This window comes from Adiantum capillus-veneris, chromosome 23 (assembly GCF_014529385.1).
Source record: "Adiantum capillus-veneris isolate H3 chromosome 23, ASM1452938v2, whole genome shotgun sequence".
In the NCBI taxonomy this organism is placed as follows: Eukaryota; Viridiplantae; Streptophyta; class Polypodiopsida; order Polypodiales; family Pteridaceae; genus Adiantum; species Adiantum capillus-veneris.
The window spans coordinates 145,442,990-145,464,650 of record NC_140953.1 but is presented as its reverse complement, the minus strand read 5'-3'; the positions used below and the strand labels follow the sequence as shown (position 1 = coordinate 145,464,650).

Sequence of the window (21,661 nt, the reverse complement as noted above, 5' to 3'; positions counted from 1 at the left end):
TTCTTGAGGAGAGCAAGCTCGTCTCTTTGTCTTGCCATGAGGACCTGCCAAGAGTCGTCTCTTTTCTTAAGAGAAAAAAGAGAGGACCTTGCTCTGATACCACTGTCACAGGACAGGAAGCGTTCATATTCAAATTAACAAGACTTATTAATTTTCAGATTTTCACATAAAAGAGAGAATGCTTATGAAATCTTGACAACACATTGGGGACCAAAAGATGGGCTGGTCCCCCCCCCTAAAGAGAATCTGTATTAATGGGGAAATATGTTCATTACAAGCACATAAACAGGAAAATCTCTCCCGTTCTTGATCTTTAAAGTGAGTGAGAGAATCCATTCTCTCTCTTTCTGAGAGAAAGCACAAGGCTTGCCTCTTGCTTCATTTTCTTAGCTGTTGGACCGTAGTTCACAAACCCAGCGGGCTAATCATGATTAATGAAATCTGAAAATAAAGATTTACTTGCTGTAATTTTCTTACATTCAGCCTATTAGGCTGAAGTGAGAGTTTTTCTGCACTCTTGGTTGATGGAGACTCCTCCCACCTTGTAGTGCATCCACAAATGGGCGATTTAAGGAGGCTTGGTGGCTGAAATTTGCTGATTTAAGATCTTCGATGGACTGTGTTTTCTTGGACAGCAGCTTCTCTTCTCCTCAGCTTCCTCCTTGTGTAAAATAAACGCTCGTTCAAGTCCTTCCTTGCTTCATTGGCGGAAATGGGCTCTCACACAATGCTCTCAATAGGGCAAAAGAGCATGAGAGAGAAAATTATGCACACACACAACGAAGAAGTCTACGTGTGTGAGAGAGAGAGACTCACCACCTTCTTCCTTACCTGTGTGTGTGTGTGCACACAATACTCAAGAAAAGTCTGGTGTGTGAGAGTGGGAGGGGCGGGAGGGGCTCTCACCACTTTCTTGCTTGGGGGTGTGTGTGTGAGAGAAAGTGAGAGAGTGTGCTGAAAATTTCAGCCTGTTTGGGCTTTCTGCTCTGAAAATCGTATATTTCCTGTTGCTCAAAACCGTGAATCTTTAAAGGCTAGAAGAGGGGCGATTTATATTTGCATGAGAAGAGCAGCTCGACTTGGGTCTTTTGCCAGGTGGAAGAAGGCTGGCATTTTCCATAAAAGGCTCCACGTTGGGGCTCGAAATCAGCCCACGCTGGCTGGAAGAAGTGGATCACGTTTTTTGCTTAATTTCTACACTTAAAAGGCCTTAGGCCAGTTCACCTGAAGTGGTCACATCAGGCCATTTGAACCCCCCTGCATTAAATGGACATTAAACAAGCATTTGAACACTTATAAATTAACAAATTTTGTAAGAACTTTACCTTCAAAATTCTTGCATAAAATGACGGTGACATGGACACTTAAAACACTATAAATTTATTACTCAGGCGTCCCCGAGAATTAATTAACTGATCTGTTTTCTAACCGAAAATACTTTCGGTGCTTACGAAAACCCATTTTCATTTATGTGCTTGGTCATTCTAATCGAAAATAATTTTGGTGCTTACAAAAACTTATCTTCATTTATATGCTTGATCATTCTTGCGCGCTGTTTACTGTGTTCGACTGTTTACACTGCCCGGACAATGGGAAAATTCTTAACGGTCTTAAATACCGTGGTTCATACCAGTTTTAAAATACAGTGGATCCACAAATTCATACGTCCACATCTTATTCATAAAATCATTTTCAAAATTCATAAATAGCAATTCTGTGCTAGACTAATTAGTTACACCATATGTGTGTGAGGATTCTAAGTACTTATCCTTTATTAAGTACTTAAACTCATGATTAAGACTTAAGAAACTTGAACTGAACTCAGAAACAAGACTTAGAAGACTCTGTGTTTGATTGATTGAATGTGTGATACAAGGGCTCCTTATATAGGAGACGAAGAGGTATAAATGAAACGGCACGTCTCCGGGTGAAGAGACGTGACTTTAGACGTAAAGACACATCCTTTCGGCGAAGAGCTACAACCATTGGGCGAAGAGTCACACCCGTAGAGCGAAGGGGTGTGACCAGTCGTCGAAGGAGTGTGGCTTTTGGTGAAGAGACGTGTCTCTTGTGCGAAGAGGTGTGACCATCCAAGCGCAGGGGTCCTCCTTGGCATGGCACTTCGCGTATCTGCAACTAGGAGTAGATGTATTGCTGTTATTACATAGTCACAATCGGGGTCCTCCTTGGCATGGCACTTCGCGTATCTACAACTAGGAGTAGATGTATTACTGTTAACATAGTCACAATCATGACATTCCCTCCCATTTAAAATGAGAGCCCGTGTCAAAGAAATGACTTTTGATGTTGATAGAACCCTGGAAAAGCATTGAATCTTCGAAAATCTTCAATCTTTAAGTTATCCGAGACCTTTGTCTTGAACCTTTGCCTCTTGCAAAACCTTTTTGCTTTGATTGCTAAATCCCATGTCATTGCATTATTCAAAGACCTTTTAGAGGAATCTGGCATAATCAGGTTGACTGCAACAAGAGGTTGATCTTCAAAATCCTTTATGCGATGTAAGATTTCTAGGTCAAAATCTTTCAGTAACTGCGAAATATTTGGGGAAGAGGAAATCTTCTCAAGGTATTCTTCAGATTGGGTAACTTCAACTTTAGTGATCACTGGAGAGGATTTTGGCTTGAGACTGTAATCATCTTCCAATAATAAACCCCAAAATTCTTCAGAATCATCTTCAAGAACTGTCACTTTATGACTTGCAATCGGCATGTCGTCATCGAGCAAAGAATCAAAGAAAGCATAGTCGTCTTCACACTCACAATCTGCAACTATCTCCTTATCTTTGTCTTCAGCAATTGATTCAAGAGAAGTTAATGAATTCAAAACTTCATCATTAATAATATCGGCATTTGCATCGGAAATCATATTTGCTTCATAATCCACTATATCATGCCGTTTGACGCGTACACGTGAGGCTCGAATCACTCTTTCCGCATGAGAAAGCCCGTGTAAAGTCAACTCACATCCATCTTTGAACAAATTGATAGTATGTCCTCGAAAGTTAATTATATTGGAATAACCAATGCTGACCAAGAAGGCTCAAAACTTGCTTTGAAAGAGGCGCCAAAACTGAAGAATTACACTGAGCATGCTTCATAAGAATAGTCGCATCCTCTGAGCAACGAATTGTATTAACCACTGATTTTCCTTTTTCCTTAGCAGAATTTGGTTGTTCAGCATTCGATTATGTTTCCGCATTGGAATTTCTTTTCGAATTAGACGGACTTGGTTTCTTTGGACATTGATACCATCTATGGTCACCACTGCAAATTGTACATAATCCTTCCTTCTTTGAAGTCAAAGATACATTTGAAGAAAAGCCTTGCTGAGTATTGGAATGCCGATCTTGAGAAAAATCACGTCCTTTACCACGATCAAGTGGAGCATTTGAAGAAGATCTCCTTTGAGATTGTCTATCTTGAGAATAGAACCTTGAAGTTGAATAAGGTTGCGTTGCTTGCTGTCTGAATTGAGACTGATGTTGTTGACTTTGGCTATAGCTGTCTCTGTGATCGCGCTGTGAAAAGTGAGCGCCACTTGAAGATCTGTCACCGGGGAGAAAATTCCGTGTAGGGTGCCGATTATCGCCAAGACGCTCCACATAGGCAATTGCAACATCCAAGGTGGTAGGGTTTATTTGTGCACATCGTCCTTCAGGTTGGATATGAGTCCCTCAATAAAGCTGTGAAGTTTATCAAAGGGACTAAGAGTCTCTATCTCCAGAGTTAGCCTTTCGAACTCTGTGATGTACGCGGCCAAGGAACCTGTCTAGCTCAGGCGGCGAAGAGAGGACCGGGCATGAAAATCCGCATTGGCAGGTTCGAACGCCTTGCGAATAGCACGCCGGAATTTATCCCAAGAAGGTGTGTGTTTACCATCAGCAACCCGTCGTTGCCACCAAAGAAATGCTGTGTCCTTGAGCAGAGAACTAGCAAGTGCAACTTTTTTACTCTCGATCAAGTCTGTGTTCGACAAGTAGACCTCCATTTTAAATAGCCATTAGTCCAGCACGCGCTTGTCGCGGAAACCAATGTATGGTTCCGGTAGTTTAACATCAAGCTTCTTCTTCTATGCGGCATTAAAAATTTTATAAAGTAATTGAAGTTCGCAATTGTCTACCTCTTCAGTTGGATCTTGTTCGTTTGGTTCGTCCACTGAAGCTTTGGATTGAAGATGCTACATTAGTAGTCCGAGAAACAGCAGGATGACTTCGAGAAGTGTTTTGCATCTGCATCTCATCCAAGCGAGTGTGAAGTGATGCAAGGCTAATGGAAAGTGTGGCCATCTGCTCCTTGATGAGAGTAAGGGCGTCGTCAGATTGACCACCTCCGTCTTGAGAATTTGGCATGGTTACGTCTCAATAGGAACTCGAATAGGTGCAAGTTCTGGGTCAGGAACAGGTTCTGGGACGACCTCTGGAATTGGTTTTGGTGCCGGCAAGTCGGAAATAATGATAATTTCGGGTTCGGGAGTGTCCCGTATCACGATCACCTTGCGCGGGGGAGGATTTTCGGGTAAGAGTTCCTCCGGGATTGCGTCCTTGTACGAGATAAAAGGAATAGGCACATAATCCCCGTCGGCCATCGCAGAGAGGGCTGAATTCTGCCAGCGCTGGAGGATGGTAGAGAGATCGCAGCATTGGGAAAATGAAAGCCCTGAGTGCTCGTCATACTTGTTACGCAAGGTTTTGTAGGTTTTGTTTATTTGTTTATGTATTGAAAGGGCACTTTCACACTACCCTTTAATTAATGGTTTGGCCGGCCACTTAGGACATTAAAAGGAATAATTTAAAAACCTTGCGTTGCTATCATTCAGCCAGCGAAAGGGCAGCCAGCAGAGCATGCGCCTAAGAGCAGCAAGCGAAGAGGTGCGCAAAGGAAGGGACACGGTGCTGGGAAGGGGTGCGAGCATGCACACACACATCTAGTTCTGGTACGCATTCATTCACGTTGGTGACTCCATAATCTCTTATCTGTTCTATGTATATATTGCACATAGTGTAGGATAAGAGTTACCTCATAGGTCGTTGAAATAAGGACGCCATCGTTCTTCTGATTCCATACAACGTCGGGAGAGGGGTAGAGTGTGCAGCAAGGGTGAGAGGCTCACAACCGTAGGGTCTCAGGAAAAAATTATGCTCTGATACCACTATGAGGATTCTAGGTACTAATCCTTTATTAAGTACTTAAACTCATGATTAAAACTTAAGAAACTTGAACTGAACTCAGAAACAAGACTTAGAAGACTCTGTGTTTGATTGATTGAATGTGTGATACAAGGGCTCTTTATATAGGAGACGAAGAGACATAAATGAAAAGGCACGTCTCCTGGTGAAGAGACATGACTTTAGAGTAAAGACACATCCTTTCGGCAAAGAGCTACAACCATTGGGCAAAGAGTCGCACCCATAGAGCGAAGGGGTGTGACCAGTCGTCGAAGGAGTGTGGCTTTTGGCAAAGAGGCACGTCTCTTGGGCGAAGGGGTGTGACCATCCAAGCGTAGGGATCCTCCTTGGCATGGCACTTCGCGTATCTGCAACTAAGAGTAGATGTATTGCTGTTAACATACTCACAATCGGGGTCCTCCTTGGCATGGCCCTTTGCGTATCTGCAACTAGGAGTAGATGTATTGCTGTTAACATAGTCACAATCGTGACAATGTACCTAGATGAATCCAAGATAAGCCCAGATTCACCCTTGAAGGAAAGTGCAAGGTATAGACCCATGGTAGTCACCCACAAGACAATATAACCATCAGTTTCATCATGCATAGTATTGACTAAATACCACGACATCCCCACTAACGTCATCAGTGCCCAATAGTGGGTGTAGAACTAGGTACTAACATATGCTCCCCAACACAACATACACCACACACACACACACACACACACATGAGCATACATCAACACAAAGTTCAGCATACTGAGTTTCTGTCATGACTCCGGAGATCAAGGGCAGACTCAGCCATAATGCCTAGCACTAAAAGAAGCATTAAATCGGAAAAATTAGCACAAAAATGAGGTAGTTGATAGGGCATACGCACCACAAAAGATGGAAATAAGTAGCACAATATCAACTGGTCGTAACTTGGACGAAAACTTCACAATGTGAAGTCTGCGTGTCCGCAATACGACTAAAAAATATACCTAGATGAATCCAGGATAAGCCCAGATTCACCCTTGAAGGAAAGTGCAAGGTATAGACCCATGGTAGTCACCCACAAGACAATATAACCATCAGTTCCATCATGCATAGTATTGACTAAATACCACGACATCCCCACTAGCGTCACCAGTGCCCAATAGTGGGTGTAGAACTAGGTACTAACATATGCTCCCCAACAATCTTGACAATGTGCCTAATTGTGCTCTTCTATCTCCTCCTTTACCACAATAATCTGAAAACTCATCAATGTATAGACCAAACACAGCTGGGGATAACTACAATCCCTGTTTCACCCCTACAATGGAGTGAACCGGTGTAGATAAACCCTCAAAAGTCCTCACTCTGCCAATCACCACCTGATATGATGCAGCCCAACCTAGTTTGGGCGAGATTCCAATCCAAAAGCTGGGAATCCGCAAGTAATGGAAACATTGGAGAAACACCAGCAAGCAACTGCTGAATTGGCTGCCAACAAATGGTCCTAGCTCATAGCAAAGAGCGGCAATAGAAAATGAGAGAACTTGCCCTGAGTCATCCACCACTTGATCAACCTGGCATACCCTTGTTGCGAAAGAATGTATGCCTGTCGAGGAGAGCGCTGAGCCAAAGTGAGAGAGAATGCTTTACTCCAGTGAATGCTCTCCAACCGGAGGGAGTTACCTTGAGGGGACTGGCGACCATGCCAAGACAAATGCAAGGTAAAAGCCTTCCAATCAGCAAAAAGGGACGAAATAAAGGGACATCCCAGAATATGGCCATCAATCTGCCCAGAGATGACATCCCAATACAAGGGATGCCAGTGACCAAAAGAAGGCGCGACAATGCCACCAATGTGAAACCATAAGCGTCCAGGGTTGTTGCTGCTCCACCAAAACAAGCAAGAGCATGGCTTTCCTGGCTAGAATAGTCGACTATATCCAAAATATTAATCCCTCCCAATCGCTTAAATGTGCATAACTTATCCATGGATGAAAATCACAATCCCTTCTTTTGGGAGGATGTGCGCCAAAAATGCTCCAGCATTGCAAGACATAAGAAACCCAAGGCATTGCTAAGACCAGGATAAAAGCGATAAATAGAGTTGCACATAAGCCATCATAATGCATTGTACAATTTTGAGATGCACATGCAATGGCCAGGTTGATAATTTCAAATAGCTTAGCTTGAATTGCAATCTGTGGAGAACCCAGTCTAATTTATGTGCCATGGACACAGTCAAGCCGATCCGATATCCCACATGATGGACTATGACCTGGGGAGGAACAATCTCCCCTAGCCAGAGAAGCTTGTGCCAATCAAGTTCATTCAGAGGTAGTAACTTGAATTTATGAAAATTGACTTGCAATGCCAAATCAAATAAGTACAGAGCATGCATAATCTGTTGTGCATCCTCCTTATGGTTCCTTGGCATAAACAAAGAGTCATTAGCACAAACCTGTCCTATAAATTGTTTCCCGGAAGGTAGAGTCCGACCATGCAAACGGCCAAAGGAAGTCAAGGCCTCAAGATGCAACAGCAAGGGGTGAGAAGCGATTGCATAAAGTAAAGCACTAAGGGGACACCCTTGTCTGACTCAATGTCCCAGAGCCACCCAGTAAACCTGCAGAAGTGCTATGAGCATACAAGAGAAAGACCACCTATAAAATTTTCGGCACAAATCCTAGCCTTTGCATAGTTTCCGCAATGTAATCCCCAAACACAGTATCAAAGGCCTTATCAATGTCAACTTGCATGACCAATACATCTTGTTGAGTGTATTTTGCATATTCCATGCCAATGATGACATTCGCCAGATTTTTGGTAAGGTGATGGCGAGGTATGAAACGGTAAACCATACTGGGATTGATGAAGTCCTTGATGCCTGTAATCTTCGATACGATTGACTATCATTCTGGCCATCAATTTGTAGACCACCAACATAAGAGTGATGGGCCGCCAGTGAGAAAACTACTCACAGAAAGCGTGCTTTGGCAATAGCTTGAGCAGCCCTTCTTTCCAAGAGAGGGGGACACGTGCGTGAGCGCACACACACATAGAGGAAAGAGTATATTAACATCTCTAAAAGGCCAATGTGGCCAATAAAATCAAAACAATGATCACGATATATTATAGGATATCTTGATTCATAATAGATTTTTTAGGTATTCTATGCTTTATACAATGCTCTATTCAACTGCCATTGTTTTCTTCTTGTTTCTCTCTTGGATAGAGCTCAGTACTTGACTCACAAGCAATAAAGCTACACAAGTTTCTGTTTATGGCTTATAGCTATCAGGGTGATGACTTTGGCTACTGCTTTCGCTCCACTATGTGTGGCTTATTGTGTTTCTGGGGCTATTTAATGTGTTTTAAGTGTGTAGGTGCCATAGTAACATGGAACGGGCGGAACAGGGGGTAATCGTACCAAAACGGCGTTCCGACCGGTTCTGTGCGCCGAAACGGTGTCGGGAACAAAAAAGCGTTCCGGATCTGGAATGTAACAAGGGAACGGGCGGAACGGGCATCCGGAACGGCCGGGCGGAACGGGCAGCAAAATTGGAAAAAAAAAATAGAGAAACAGAGAGAGAGAGTGAGAGAGGTGGCAGTTTGGGGGAGATTTTAAACCTCTCAAGACTAACACAAGGGAGGGGCGGGGGGTCCTTTTTTCTTTAAAAGCTATCAATATGGCTCAAGCGGAACGGGCAACCATCAATATGGCTCAAGCCTCAAGGCTCAAGCGCCATCAATATGGCACAACTTACAAGCTTCATTGGGGGGGAAGGTGGGTATCCTTCCCATCCTCTCCTAGATAATCCATCTCGAGTCAAAAACAGGCCCCCCCATGGCATATTTTAGGTTCACCGTTCCGGCCCACGTTCCCGTTCTGCTGTTCCGGGCCCCCCCGCCCCCCCGTTTCGGAAACGTTCCGGAGGCCCCCGTTCCCATTCTGTGTAACTATGGTAGGTGCCCATGTTTTTGCACTTTTTGCTTTAAGTGATTATGGCTTCGTGCTCTCAGGGTAATGACTTTGGCAGCTGGCTACTGCTTTCGCTCCACTATGTGTGGCTTCTTGTGTTTTTGGGGCTGTGTAATGAGTTTTAAGTGTGTAGGTGCCCATGGTTGTGTAGCAAACCCCCCACAAATGCTCCTCAAGGCTCAAGCAGCTTTAGGCTTGCTTGCTTTATTTTTCCTCAGATAGACACACATTTCATTGAATGCAGACACAAGCGCAATATTTTACAAGCAAACATACACAAGTGCTACTTACAGGTGCAGCAATCACTCGAAGTTCTTCATTTCCTATAAGAACCGATGCACCATCGACAACTGGCAGACACTTTAGCTTTCCTTGAACTGAACAAGTCACAAGATAATTAACTCAAGTCTGTCTGCCAAATCATATGAATAGCTGCTTGAGAGAATAAAGGGGTCAAACAAGGACTAATATTGTGAAGCCCATGAATCTCAACTAAAAGACTCTCATACGTGCAGCCAACTAAAAAGAAAACAGTCATTGCAGCATCACTACATAATCTTTCTGCAAACTTCAACTCTTAAAACGATCATTGACATAGACTTACAGCAGAAGAATATTAGTAACATGGAAAAAGCATAAAAATTATGCTTTAATAAGCACTGACTCAAATGTAATAACAGTTACACTCCATTTCATGGTCCTCCCTTTCGTCTCTTGCCACACTGTGGCTTCAAAACACCACAAATTCATTTTTGTTCCTACCTAATTAGGCATTTAAATATAGAAAAGGCCTGACCTTTTCCCAGTCTACGAATAGTCAGCTCATGTGCAAGTACCAGTGCCTCTGGGTTCTCCTTGTAAACGGTTGGCAGTCCTGTAAACAGAGAAGTTTATGGGAAATTTTGTGAAACAATGTTGTGTATATCAGACAGATAGCTTCTATGTAACAAAAAACCACTTGCACTGATAAGAGAAGTTTCAATCATCAAATGTTAACGAAACAATATGAGGGATCCACCTACAGTATTGAAATAATTCCTGCCCTATCGAAAGTTATATCAGTGATGCCTTAGACTGGCTTGCTACTTGCAAGTATCAGTCATCTGTTTGTTGGAATATGCTTGCACATGTAACGTTGCTGCTTACTTGGCACACACCAATATATTTAGCTCAAACAACTATTTGCATTAGCTCAATTGCACAAGGAAAGAATTCTAAAAAGCAGCACTACACAAAAGGTATGCACATTAGAAAACCCACGATCTCAAATACAAAAGACTATTGCTGATTTCAGCAGGATTAGAAAACCTTATACCAAGACTAAAAATAATAACAAAATCCATTCTTACATACGAAGCTTTTGAGTGCATACCTTCTGTATGATCCAAGTGATGGTGAGTCAGAAACACGAACAATTTCTTGGGCAAAGACTTCACAATTTTGGACAAGAGCTCTGTATGAGAAAAGTGAACCAGAAAAAAGCAGTTAGGAAACCACATTCACATTGTGAACTTACAGCTTTGAAGGCAGACCTACAAGCATCACATATTTATACATGAAAAGGTTTTGATCTTCACACCTTCAGAAATTCTTTCAAAACAGAGGCCAATGTGACAACCACCTCATACAGATTTACTATGAAAAAGAAGCATGATCTTAAAACAAAAAGTAGCTAAAAGCTTTAGAAAAAATTAACAAGCGCAGCGACCCTCAACAACACACCTTGTGCCTCACTTGGGTGACAACCTGGATCAACTATGAGGGCTTCTCCCTGCAAACGAGAGAGTGCATCCTGCTCAACTGGAACCTTTGATGAAAACACTACAAGATTGGTCTTTGAGAAAGGTTTTAGGGTTGAGCTTGTCAGCGGTAACAGCAAGACACCAGGGGGATACTCCTGCAAGACATTAATTACCGCGAACTGGTCTTAATTATTCAGCTATGCAAATTAGATTTCACAAACAGTCCGCATAAAATACATGATACTACCAGAACTCCCATCCTAAAACTTAAACAAAAAACGTGACGGAATATTTCATCACAAAACATGGGGGCAACATCATAAAAACTTTTTGCAACTATAGAAAACTCTGCTGGTTTTATACTATCCAAAATCAATGTTTTAGGTTTCCTTACGTCCCAAGTCTCTTGTACATTCATGATGCCATGTAGCCTTGAGAGCATGAAAGCTTACAATTTTAATAATGACCAGGAATGACAGGCCATCCTCACTAATCATTCAAGATAAGAAAATCACCAAAGATTAACTGGTATCGAAGCTAAAGGCATTTCTTGCGGAGAAAGGTTCGCCGACTTCAAATAGTCTTTTCTTGACATGAAATAACCAAGAGCACACGTTTTTACCTGAGCTTTTACGTCAAGCTTGAGCCGGTGCTGTAATCCTGGGGAGAAATGGGGAGAAAAAGCATATGTAGCCAGCGGTCCAACACGAAAATCTGTTTGGTTTCCTCCTGCCATAAGTGTTTTCCAGGCATCCTCAGAGTTGAACCACTTTCCTGCAAATAGCAGAAATTAGAGCACCAGCCAGTAGCACAGTTATTGTAAGTAAAAGAAATTGGACTCTTTGTTAATAAACCAACCTAGTGTTGAAACACTCTCCACGTTCAAGTCAGTCATAAATAAAATGGTGTGGACTGATGGTCCAGGTCCAAAATCAGGCTGTTCCAAAAATTTCCAGTAAACCCAAGGCTGCATAAGCTCCCAAATTGGAAACAGCTGTAGTTTCAACTGCAGAGCAACACACACAGATTCGCGATAATCAGAACTGACATACTTGTATATACTTTCAAGTGGCATAATGAAGTTACATTTTTTAATTTATTGTAAGAACCCCTCAGGTTTCGTACTGAGCCCTTACAATGCTGACACAATAACTATTCTAGAAAATTGAGAGTGAATGGCCATCCCTGTCATTCATTTGAAGCTGCTCCGAGCAAGCAAATACTCTGGAGTCTAAGCAACTCACAATGGTAGAGTTTCCATGCTCTCCATCTTCAGTGATCTTCCATGCAGTCTATGATCTAAGCTAGCCCACCCACAGAGATACACAATCCTGCTTGGAACGGCAACAGCCCACTACAGGCACAGCCTGAAGAATTGGAGCATGTGACGGAGGGGGGAAACATACTCCTATTGACAGAGACACATAGACCAAAGAGAGGGGTATCTCGGGTGGAGGGATATCAGAGGAAGTCTGCATACAAAGTTACAGTGCTTTTCCCACAAGAGCTACAGGGACAACTTAGGGTCGTAGCTCATGACACAGCCAAATACATGTGGATCAGCTTGCAGCTTCCTAGGATAAAGTAATATACAAAGCTTTCTTTCACCATCAGAATCCTCATATGTTATCATGGAGGGGGGGCCTAGGAGGATGAGGATATGGGGCCATCACAATATGCAGGAGATGATGTACAATTATACCTTGGATATCGTTTTCCTCATGGGAGATTTCATGCTCATTGCCCATACACATAGACAACAGCTGAGATATATGACTATGGAGACACGGCAATGTTCCGCACACTAGAGGAATTGAAACCGGCTATCTCTGTTCAGGTGTTTTTATTTGGAGGTTAACTACTTGCACAAAGTCTATGGTAAGATCTTCTGGTACTTGAGGAGGAAGCTTGCCCGGAAGACTCGGAAAAACAATCTTGATATGCATTCTCACACGTCAACTTCCCCAAGAGTAAGGCATAGCCATTCGCAGCATGGACCATCATCCCTTGTATGTTGAAAGTTTATAGCTTTAGGTAACACCTCTTCAACTCAAGAGGCAACCTGCAACATTGCCTCTCCATTTGCTCATCCAAGTTTACCATCTGAAAAGAAGCCACTAAAGAGCATCGTTCTTCTTGAATCTGAGGTGATTCTAGGCAGTCGAGATATCTACCTCATACATTGGCGTCAGCCATAAAGAAGCAAACAACTACTCGGATTTCACCCATGTCTATGGTACACCTTGGAAACAGTAAAGTTGACCACCATTGCAAAGCATTCTCCTCAAGAAAACACAGGATGCTTTTCTGACATTAGAGTCTTCGATGAAGTTGCTCCCAAAAAACCAGTATCAGACTACTGAATAAAAGCAAGTGCTTTCTCTTCATCACGATGCCCTGAAAAAGTGTCGAGAACTTGCCATCCAAGCCTCCTTCCTTGTAATCCTTTTGACCCTCCACCCGAGTCAGCTTATCATAGGTATTCACTTGCAAAATTGTGTTTGTCTCGTTGCCAAAGCCCGTACCGATAGTCAATGGTATACCTCCTCCATTGTCAAGTGCAACGGAAGTGTTTATGGATTTAGCTTGGATCTAGTACTCCGCACAAACACAAGGGACACTTTACTTCACTTGAAAGAACTGAATTGAAAAAAAGAGAGAGACACGAGAGAGAGAGAGAGAGAGAGAGAGAGAGAGAGAGAGAGAGAGAGAGAGAAGAGACGACACAAGATGTCGGGTCCCAAACCCTCAAGAGCCCCCTTGCTCCGTTGCCAGAGCAAGTACTTTCTTTGTTCTTGCACAATGCTCATACAATGATGCCAAATGCGGAGGTGTTGATGCTAATGGGTACTGATGCTACTGATGTTGGGTACTGATGGTACTACGGGGTACTAGGGTGCTGAAGGGTCTATGTCAACGACGAGGTACTGATGGGTCTATGTCGGCGACGAGGATGTCGACAACGAGGTACTGATGGAGTCTATGTTGACTATGATGATGTCGACAACGAGGTTCTTGATGGGTCTGTGGATCTATGTCGATGACGATGACAATGATGACGACGAGGTTCTTGACGAGTCTGTGGATCCTTCTGCCGAGCCAAGGCACAAGGGGTACTAGGTGTTGGGTATTGTGCCAACGAAGTTGACGATTACGACGATCAGGTTGAATGCCGAACTCTGCTAGCGGTGTCAATGGTAAGGGGACTGCAACCAATGACGAGGCTAGGGCTGGAATCTGCAAGCGCTTCACACTGAAAACGCTGGCTGTCTTGGGCTGAAAATGCTGATCATGATGGCTGAAAGAAGCTGAAAAATGCTGGTGCTCTTGCCTGAAAATGCTGGGTCTGCAGGTGCTCTGCTGGTGCTGCCTCTTTTGCTCCTTCTTGCACCCAAAGGGCCACATATATAGGCACAAACTGCTGGGTCGAGCAGGGCTGAATAAGACCCTACGATCTCCTTAAAAATGGACTGAAAACCAATTATTAATGAGTGCCATGCTAGGGGTGGTTCACACGCGAAAGGTGCATATGCTAAACTGCCTGTGCAACAGAGGGTATGCAACTATGACCGGCCTGGACATGCACGTCCTGCTAGAGGCTCACAAAGGTGCCAGGCTCAATCCTAAGCTAAGACGCATGCTAGACTGTAGCAAAAGCATGTCCACGTAGTGCAAGTAAAGTGCGCACGTGACATCCATACATGCGTTTGACCCCACACGAGTTGAATCCATAATGGTATCCTTGCATGTCAACGTCATACATCCCTCCCATATAGCTAGGCATCTCAGCTCCATAGGGTCCATAGCCACCTGCTCCATCAGGACCAAATCCCCTTGGAGACATCCAAAACTTGCCCTTTGTTGAAGATCAAGCTCAACGTGTGGTACATTTGGATGACTTCATGCCTACATTAATCATTGGCACAAGGTAGCAGATACAAGGATCATCGCCTAAGGTACTACAATTGGACTTCACTAGCATGGTTGTAGTGCGGATAGTGTGTTGTGCTCTCTACTCACAGGTACAATGGGTGTCGAGGCTCAAATGTGCAGGGAAGGTGAAGAAGTGCTATGTGTATAGACTCTATCCTCTAGACGACGACGCTGGACCAGATATCAAGAAGCTGATCCTGACCCAACAGCTACTACTCCCATGTACCACCATAAAGAGCCACCAACGGCTCATAAATGTCAACCATCTAAGTTTATCTCCAGACTCAGTGGAGGTGGTGACCTGCCCACGATGTCCACTAGACCAGTCCGTATCTCTGCTGCCACGTGTTACTGCCCAGCCCAGAGAGTCCGTCCAGGGTGAACTAGCCTAGACCAACTGTACTAACTGTGTCCTGTGAAAGTGACACTGTTGCCCGCTACAGGTTGCCCGCCACAAGACCGCTCACCGTCTCGATGAGAGGAATAGTGAAAACACTGTGAAAGAAAACCACTAGGTACTGCATCCGTACATCTCTCCTAGAGCAGGTGCTAGGCCCAACCATGACCTTACAAGCCCCAAAAGTGGGGTTAAAAACACTGCACTGCTTGCAAACGCCTTAAGCCATTGAATAGGCAGGAACCGAGTATGATTGCATAGTCCAAGAATCCCAATTGGCAAAAAAAAATGAAGCTTCACAACAAAGAGATATGCTTGGTTTGGATCCATCACATCTTTATCCTCCATAACCATAGTGAGAGGAAAATGAATTGGTGAATCTTGCAACACTTTTTTGCAACAACACTATTCTCGAAAGGAGGGATGACCGTAAGCCCGAGTAACACCGCAATTAAGGTTAAGCTCCATCATGATGTCAGAACGAGCTGCCTTCACAGTAACAGGATGGCAACCAGTTGCATGCTTGAGAGCCACATGCTAAAAGGCTGATCATGTGGGTGGGGAAAACCGGCTGAGGCTGAGAGGGGTGGGGAGGGCTAGATAGGGGCGAGGGGGAAGGGGGGACTAGAAGGGGTGAGGGAGAATTGGGTGGGTAGGGGCGAGGGGGTCTAGATAGGGGCGAGCGGAAGGGAGGGGGTGGCTAGGGGCGAGGGGTGGCTGGGTAGGGGCGAGGGCTAGGTAGGGGGGACGAGGGCTAGGTGGGGTGGGTAGGTAGGGGGTGGGTAGGGGCGAGGGCTAGGTGGGGGGTGGGTAGGGGCGAGATGGCAGAGAGGGGAAGGGGCGAATTGGGCAGGGGGGCGAGTTGGGAGAGAGGGGGAGGGACGAATTTGGGAGGGGGAAAGGGGGGCGAATTGGCGAGAGAGAGGGAAGGGGGGGGCGGGGGGTCCGGTTGGGAAAGGGGGAGGGAGGGACGAATTGGGGAGAGAAAGGGGGGGGGGGGGGGGGGGGGGGGGGGGGGGGGGGGGGGGGAGGACGATTTGGGGAGGGACTAAGGGCGAGGGGGTGTGAGGGGAAACTAGAGGCGGGAAGGGGGGCGAGGGGTGGGTGGGGTTGGGTAGGGTCGAAGGGGAACAAGTAGGGCGAGTGAATGTGAGGGGCTGGGTATAGGTACTGTAAAGGTTCATCATAGAGCATAGAGCAGTGTCGAGAAGCAAAAACCAGACTGAGCAGAAGAAATATTGAGTAAAAGAAAAAGATAGCCGTACACGCACTGATCTTCTTCGAAGTTTGACACCCCGCGCTTTCAAAACCATCTGCTAATGAGTCTAATCTTACCTGCTATGACACAGACCGTAGCAAATTTGATTTATCACTCTGGATATGGTCTAGCAGTTTAGGTGGGGCTTCACAAACTACAAAGTTTGGTCCCTTTATGGGGTCTTGAGCGGGCACTGCTGAAGATTGCACTCTAGGTGAAGAATTTGCAGTGTCTAGTCGTAGAAAAGAGATGCCATTAACTGGAGTGACATCCACTTTGAAAGCGACATCTTCCTCGCCTTGAAGAAGCTTGGTGGGGGGTAGTATAGCAGACAAAGAGGATAACTTTGGTTTGGTCGGAGAGTCAGACATAGACATAGATGGGGTTGAGTTTGAGGTGTGTCGGAATCCTGTAGATTTTCTACATTGGCTGCTGGCTCCGGCGGCTCGTTGGGCTCTTCTTCATCTGAAAATGAAAATGTGGAGGAGTTTGTATTCTCGGGCAAAGGCAAAGGTTCAATAGAGACTCCATAACAAGGCATAGACTTTGTAGCTTCCAACCACTCTAGCAAATCTTCGTCTGACCCTTCAGGTGTAGTAGGCTGTTCTTGTTCAGGGTTGGTTTCCATTGACAAAGAAACTTGCTGCACCACGGGATCCATACCTCCTTCTAAGAGAATGGGTTGCATCGGGGAGCCAGAAGTACGTATCCACATGGCATCATTTCCCCAATCATGAAGTGCTTTAGTGTGTCGAAGCCATGGTCTTCCAATGAGCAAGGGAAATCCGCTCTCAACCTGGGGAAGAAGAACCACAACAAAATCCAAGTTAAAAGTAAGGTCTTGTCCCTGCAGAGGTACATTGTCCACTATGCCCACTGGGTAGACTGTCCTCTGGTTGGCCAATGTAACCGTGAAGGGAGCAGGGCGAGTAGGCTGTAGACCTAGAGCTAACATAGTGAACTCGGGCATCAGGTTGATGCCAGATCCACCATCCACTATCACTCCTGAGAATTGCCGACCCAAAACGGACACTGTCAGGTGAGGGCTTCCATAATCACTGAGTGGAGGGACTAGACCAGGGACGAGGAAGGACTAGACCTGGACGAGAGCTGATTGGACCAGGCTAGAGAGACCACACCAATTGGACCAGGGCAAGAGAGGACCAGAGACGAGATGGACCAGGGCGAGAGAGGACCAGACCAACAGGCTACACAGTGCAACGCAAAGTAGACGAAGCTAGATAAACCCAACTAGCTTCAAGATTTGTACCTCACAGAGAGTGAGACTTCAGTCGAGGTCCCACCGTGATCGCCAAAATGAGAGCACCTGTAACGCGGATAGTGTGTCGTGCTCTCTATAGTGGGTGCTCCACAATGCAATGTGCGTGACAATCTCACGCAAAACAGACTCGAAACAAAGAAACAATAGATAACAACTGAGCTCACAGAGACACAACAGCAGCAGACCACAACATATGACTCGACTATCTCAAAGAACTGATAGACTTTGGCGTGGCAGCACACTCAGCTCCAGCCCAGGGCTCACAGGTACAATGGGGTGTCGAGGCTCAAATGTGCAAGGATGGTGAAGAAGTGCTATGTGTATAGACTCTATCCTCTAGACGACGACGCTAGACCAGATATCGAGAAGCTGATCCTGACCCAACGGCTACTACTCCCATGTACCACCATAAAGAGCCACCAACGGCTCATAAATGTCACCCATCTAAGTCTATCTCTAGATAGAGTGGAGGTGGTGACCTGGCCATGATGTCCACTAGACCAGTCCGTATCTCTGCTGCCACGTCACTGCCCAGCCCAGAGAGTCTGTCCAGTGTGAACCAACCTAGACCAACTGTACTAACTGTGTCCTGTGAAAGTGACATTGTAGCCTGCTACAATGGTCCACCTATCGAGAGTGATGGCCACTAAGCCCCTTATCTTGCAACTCACTCACTAGCAGTTTCAAATTGATCGTTGTATATAGTTCTTATTATTTTATAATGGCCACTTATATTCTAAAAGGGCAGTGGTAATGCGTGTGCTTGTCTCCACCCAACCGTGCTATATCTTATAGCCTCCCCCTAGCGTACACATTGTCCGGCCGTGCCGGTGGCCTTGCCCATAGGACCCATGTCCTTACATTATCCCCCCCCCTTGGAGAATCGTTTTCGTCCTCAAAAACGAACGTAGAAAAACGTTTCTTAAGTGCGGAGACATTCTCCCATGTAGAACCTTCTTCAGGTCTATCTAGCCATTTTACCAACACCTGTCGTCTGACATGATGTCTGGTGCGAAGCTCATGAGAATCCAAAATCTTTTCGGGCTCATGAGGAATGCTTGGCAGTGCGATAAGGTCAACCAACACACCCGTGTCAATGACATTATCACTCTCTCCTAGCTGTTTTCGTAAACGGCTAACATAAAAAACAGGATGAACTCGTGAGTGCTCTGGAAGAGCTAACTTATAGGCCACTTGACCATAGTAACAGGGAATGGCCGTTTTCAGGTCTCCGTTCCCCGTTCCCATTCCAAGTTCCCGTTCCAAATCCCCGTTCCGTGTTTCAAACGTGAGCACCCGTAACAGGGAATGGCATTTTGTTCCTCGTTCCCGTTCCGTTTTCCCGTTCCTGGTAACCATGTACTTGACCTATACGTTTGAGAATGGTAAATGGTCCACAACGTGGTGAAAGTTTAGCAACTTTTCCCGTCTTTAGACTTTTTGAATGCTCCGGAACTTTGAGGAAAACCTTGTCTCCTTCTTCGAAAGTAGCAAGACGTCGATGCTCATCTGTGTACTTCTTATATCGATCTTGAGCTTGCTTAACATTCTGTCGAGCAACTCGAAGCATGTCAAAATCGCACTATTCACTTGCGTTGATCAGTAGTCTTGCCACTCGTAGCGGGTTCTATGCTGCCACCTCTTACATTGTTTTGTTAGCTTCACACCCTCCCCAAAGGAACCCCACCGTAACGGGTGATCTAGGTTGAAATCCATACAAAAGCATAAATGGACTAAACCCTATAGTCACGTGCTTTGAACTATTATAAGCAAATTCCAATATAGGTAAGTAGTCTTCCCAATTGGTTTGCTTCTTGCTAATGTACAGTCGTAGCATATCCTCTAGCACTTGATTTACTCTTTCTGTTTGACCATCCGTTTCTGGATGATCAGCCGTACTTAGATTAAGTTTAGTTTTTAACTTTTGGAACACAACTCTCCATAAGTGATTATCAACTTTCGATCTCTGTCACTAATGAAAGTAGCTGGAAGACCGTAGAGTTTATATATATGCTCTACAAATAGCCGTGCTAATTCTGGTGTCTTAACCGTAGTCTTAGTGGGAATGAATGGACCCATCTTTGTGAGACGGTCTACAATTACCCAAATGGCATCATGGCCACGATTTGTAGTAGGTAGTCCTACTACAAAATCCATAGAGATACTCTCCTATTTACCTTGTGGAATCTCTAAAGGATGTAAAAGGCCACCTACCTTGAGGCGCTTTGCCTTATTAACTTGACACTGTTGGCAGTTTAGTACGTACTCTTCAACATCATGATGTAAGCCTGGCCAATAAAATTGCCGTCGAACTAAGACATACGTCTTACGGATACCTAGATGGCCAACACTTGGACTATCGTGACACTCAAATAAGATTTGGCGCTTAGTGTCTGAGTTCTTTGGCACACATACTCTACCTTTGTGGAGTAAGTAGCTATCATCAATGGAAAAATTCTTCCATCGCTTAAGCTCTTCCTGAGTAGGGGTGGAGCTCTGTGTGTTTGAGTTTCTATTTGCACGTGCAGAGACATGTTGATCTGGCTGTTCAGAGACATGTGAGTGTGAGGGATCCCTTTTTAAAACTGCACTCCACACTTTAGCATATGATTGATCTTGTGCACACTTGCCACGTATGACTCCAAAAATCCACTCTTTAGTTCCGTAAAAGCAAGTGAATTAATCTGAAGCATCCGGCTTAGTGCATCCGCTACTAAATTATATCGCCCCTTGCGATATCGTAGCTTACAATCATAATCTTGAAGGATTTCTGCCCATCTAGCTTTACGGCCCTTCAAGTTTGTTTGAGTAGTAAACCATTTGATACTCTCATGGTCAAAAACTACTTCAAACTCGGCAACATATAAATAGTGTCGCCACTTTCATAAAGCGTGAATTATGGCATAGAGCTCTCTCTCATAGACAGAATAATTATGTTGAACCCAATCTAACTTTTTACTTTTAAAGGCTATAGGTCTTCCCTCCTGGAGAAGTACCGCACCAATGGCTTTATCACTAGCATCAGTCTCTACCACAAACGGCTTAAGTGGGTCGACAATTGCTAAGATGGGAGCAGTGGCTATAGCTACCTGGAGTTGTTCGAAACTACGTTTTTGGGCTTCTTCCCAAGAAAAGGTCTTACCTTTTGCTTTAAGTTGATCCGTCATAGGAACAGTGATTTTGGCATAGTCATGGATATACTGTCGATAAAATCCAGCCATGCCTAAAAATATTTGAAGCTCCTCAACCGTGTTGGGATGTGGCCATCGAAGAATGACAGCGACCTTGTCAGTGTCCATCTTGATGCCAGAATAAGAGATCACATGACCGAGGTAATGTATCTCTGTTTTAAAGAAATCCCACTTGCTTTGCTTAACATACAATGCATGAGCTCGTGGCTGTTCAAACACTAATCGTAAGTGTTCTATGTGTTCATCTTCAGTCTTACTGTAAATGAGAATGTCATCAAGGAAAACCACAATAAATTTTCCAAGATAGGGACGTAAGACACTATCCATGAGTTTCAGAAATGTAGCTGGAGCATTGGTTAGATTAAAAGGCATAACCAAAAATTCAAAATGCCCGAACCGTGTTCTAAAGGCAGTTTTGGAGATATCTTGCAGTAGGATACGTACCTAGTGGTATCCTGAACGAAGATCTATCTTTGTATAGTATCTTGCCCCATGGAGTTGATCAAACAACTCATCCACTCGAGGTAGAGGATACTTGCTCTTGATGGTTATCGCATTTAATCCGCGATAATCTACGCACATGCGCATAGTACCATCTTTCTTTTTTACCAATAAAATTGGTGATTCCCAAGGCGAAGTGCTAGGACTATGAAACCACGAGCGATGTAGTCAGCCAACTGATTCTCAACCTCCTTGGCTTCTTTAGCACTCATA

General features: G+C 44.6%; 1 protein-coding gene across 3 annotated transcripts in view; it reads right to left on the bottom strand.

Moving 5' to 3' along the window:
* Nucleotides 1–21,661, bottom strand: part of LOC147428763 (Metallo-hydrolase/oxidoreductase superfamily protein) — a 128,716-nt gene that overhangs the window by 39,126 nt on the left and 67,929 nt on the right. For 2 of the 3 annotated variants that reach the window (XM_086497725.1, XM_086497727.1), the window contains 6 exons: nucleotides 11,745–11,892; nucleotides 11,509–11,660; nucleotides 10,867–11,041; nucleotides 10,517–10,597; nucleotides 9,941–10,018; nucleotides 9,436–9,521 (listed from right to left, as the gene is read on the bottom strand). In XM_086497725.1, the coding sequence (XP_086353851.1) occupies nucleotides 9,436–9,521; nucleotides 9,941–10,018; nucleotides 10,517–10,597; nucleotides 10,867–11,041; nucleotides 11,509–11,660; nucleotides 11,745–11,892 (720 nt within the window). The remainder of the gene's footprint in view (nucleotides 1–9,435; nucleotides 9,522–9,940; nucleotides 10,019–10,516; nucleotides 10,598–10,866; nucleotides 11,042–11,508; nucleotides 11,661–11,744; nucleotides 11,893–21,661) is intronic. The other variant, XM_086497726.1, reaches the window with a different exon arrangement.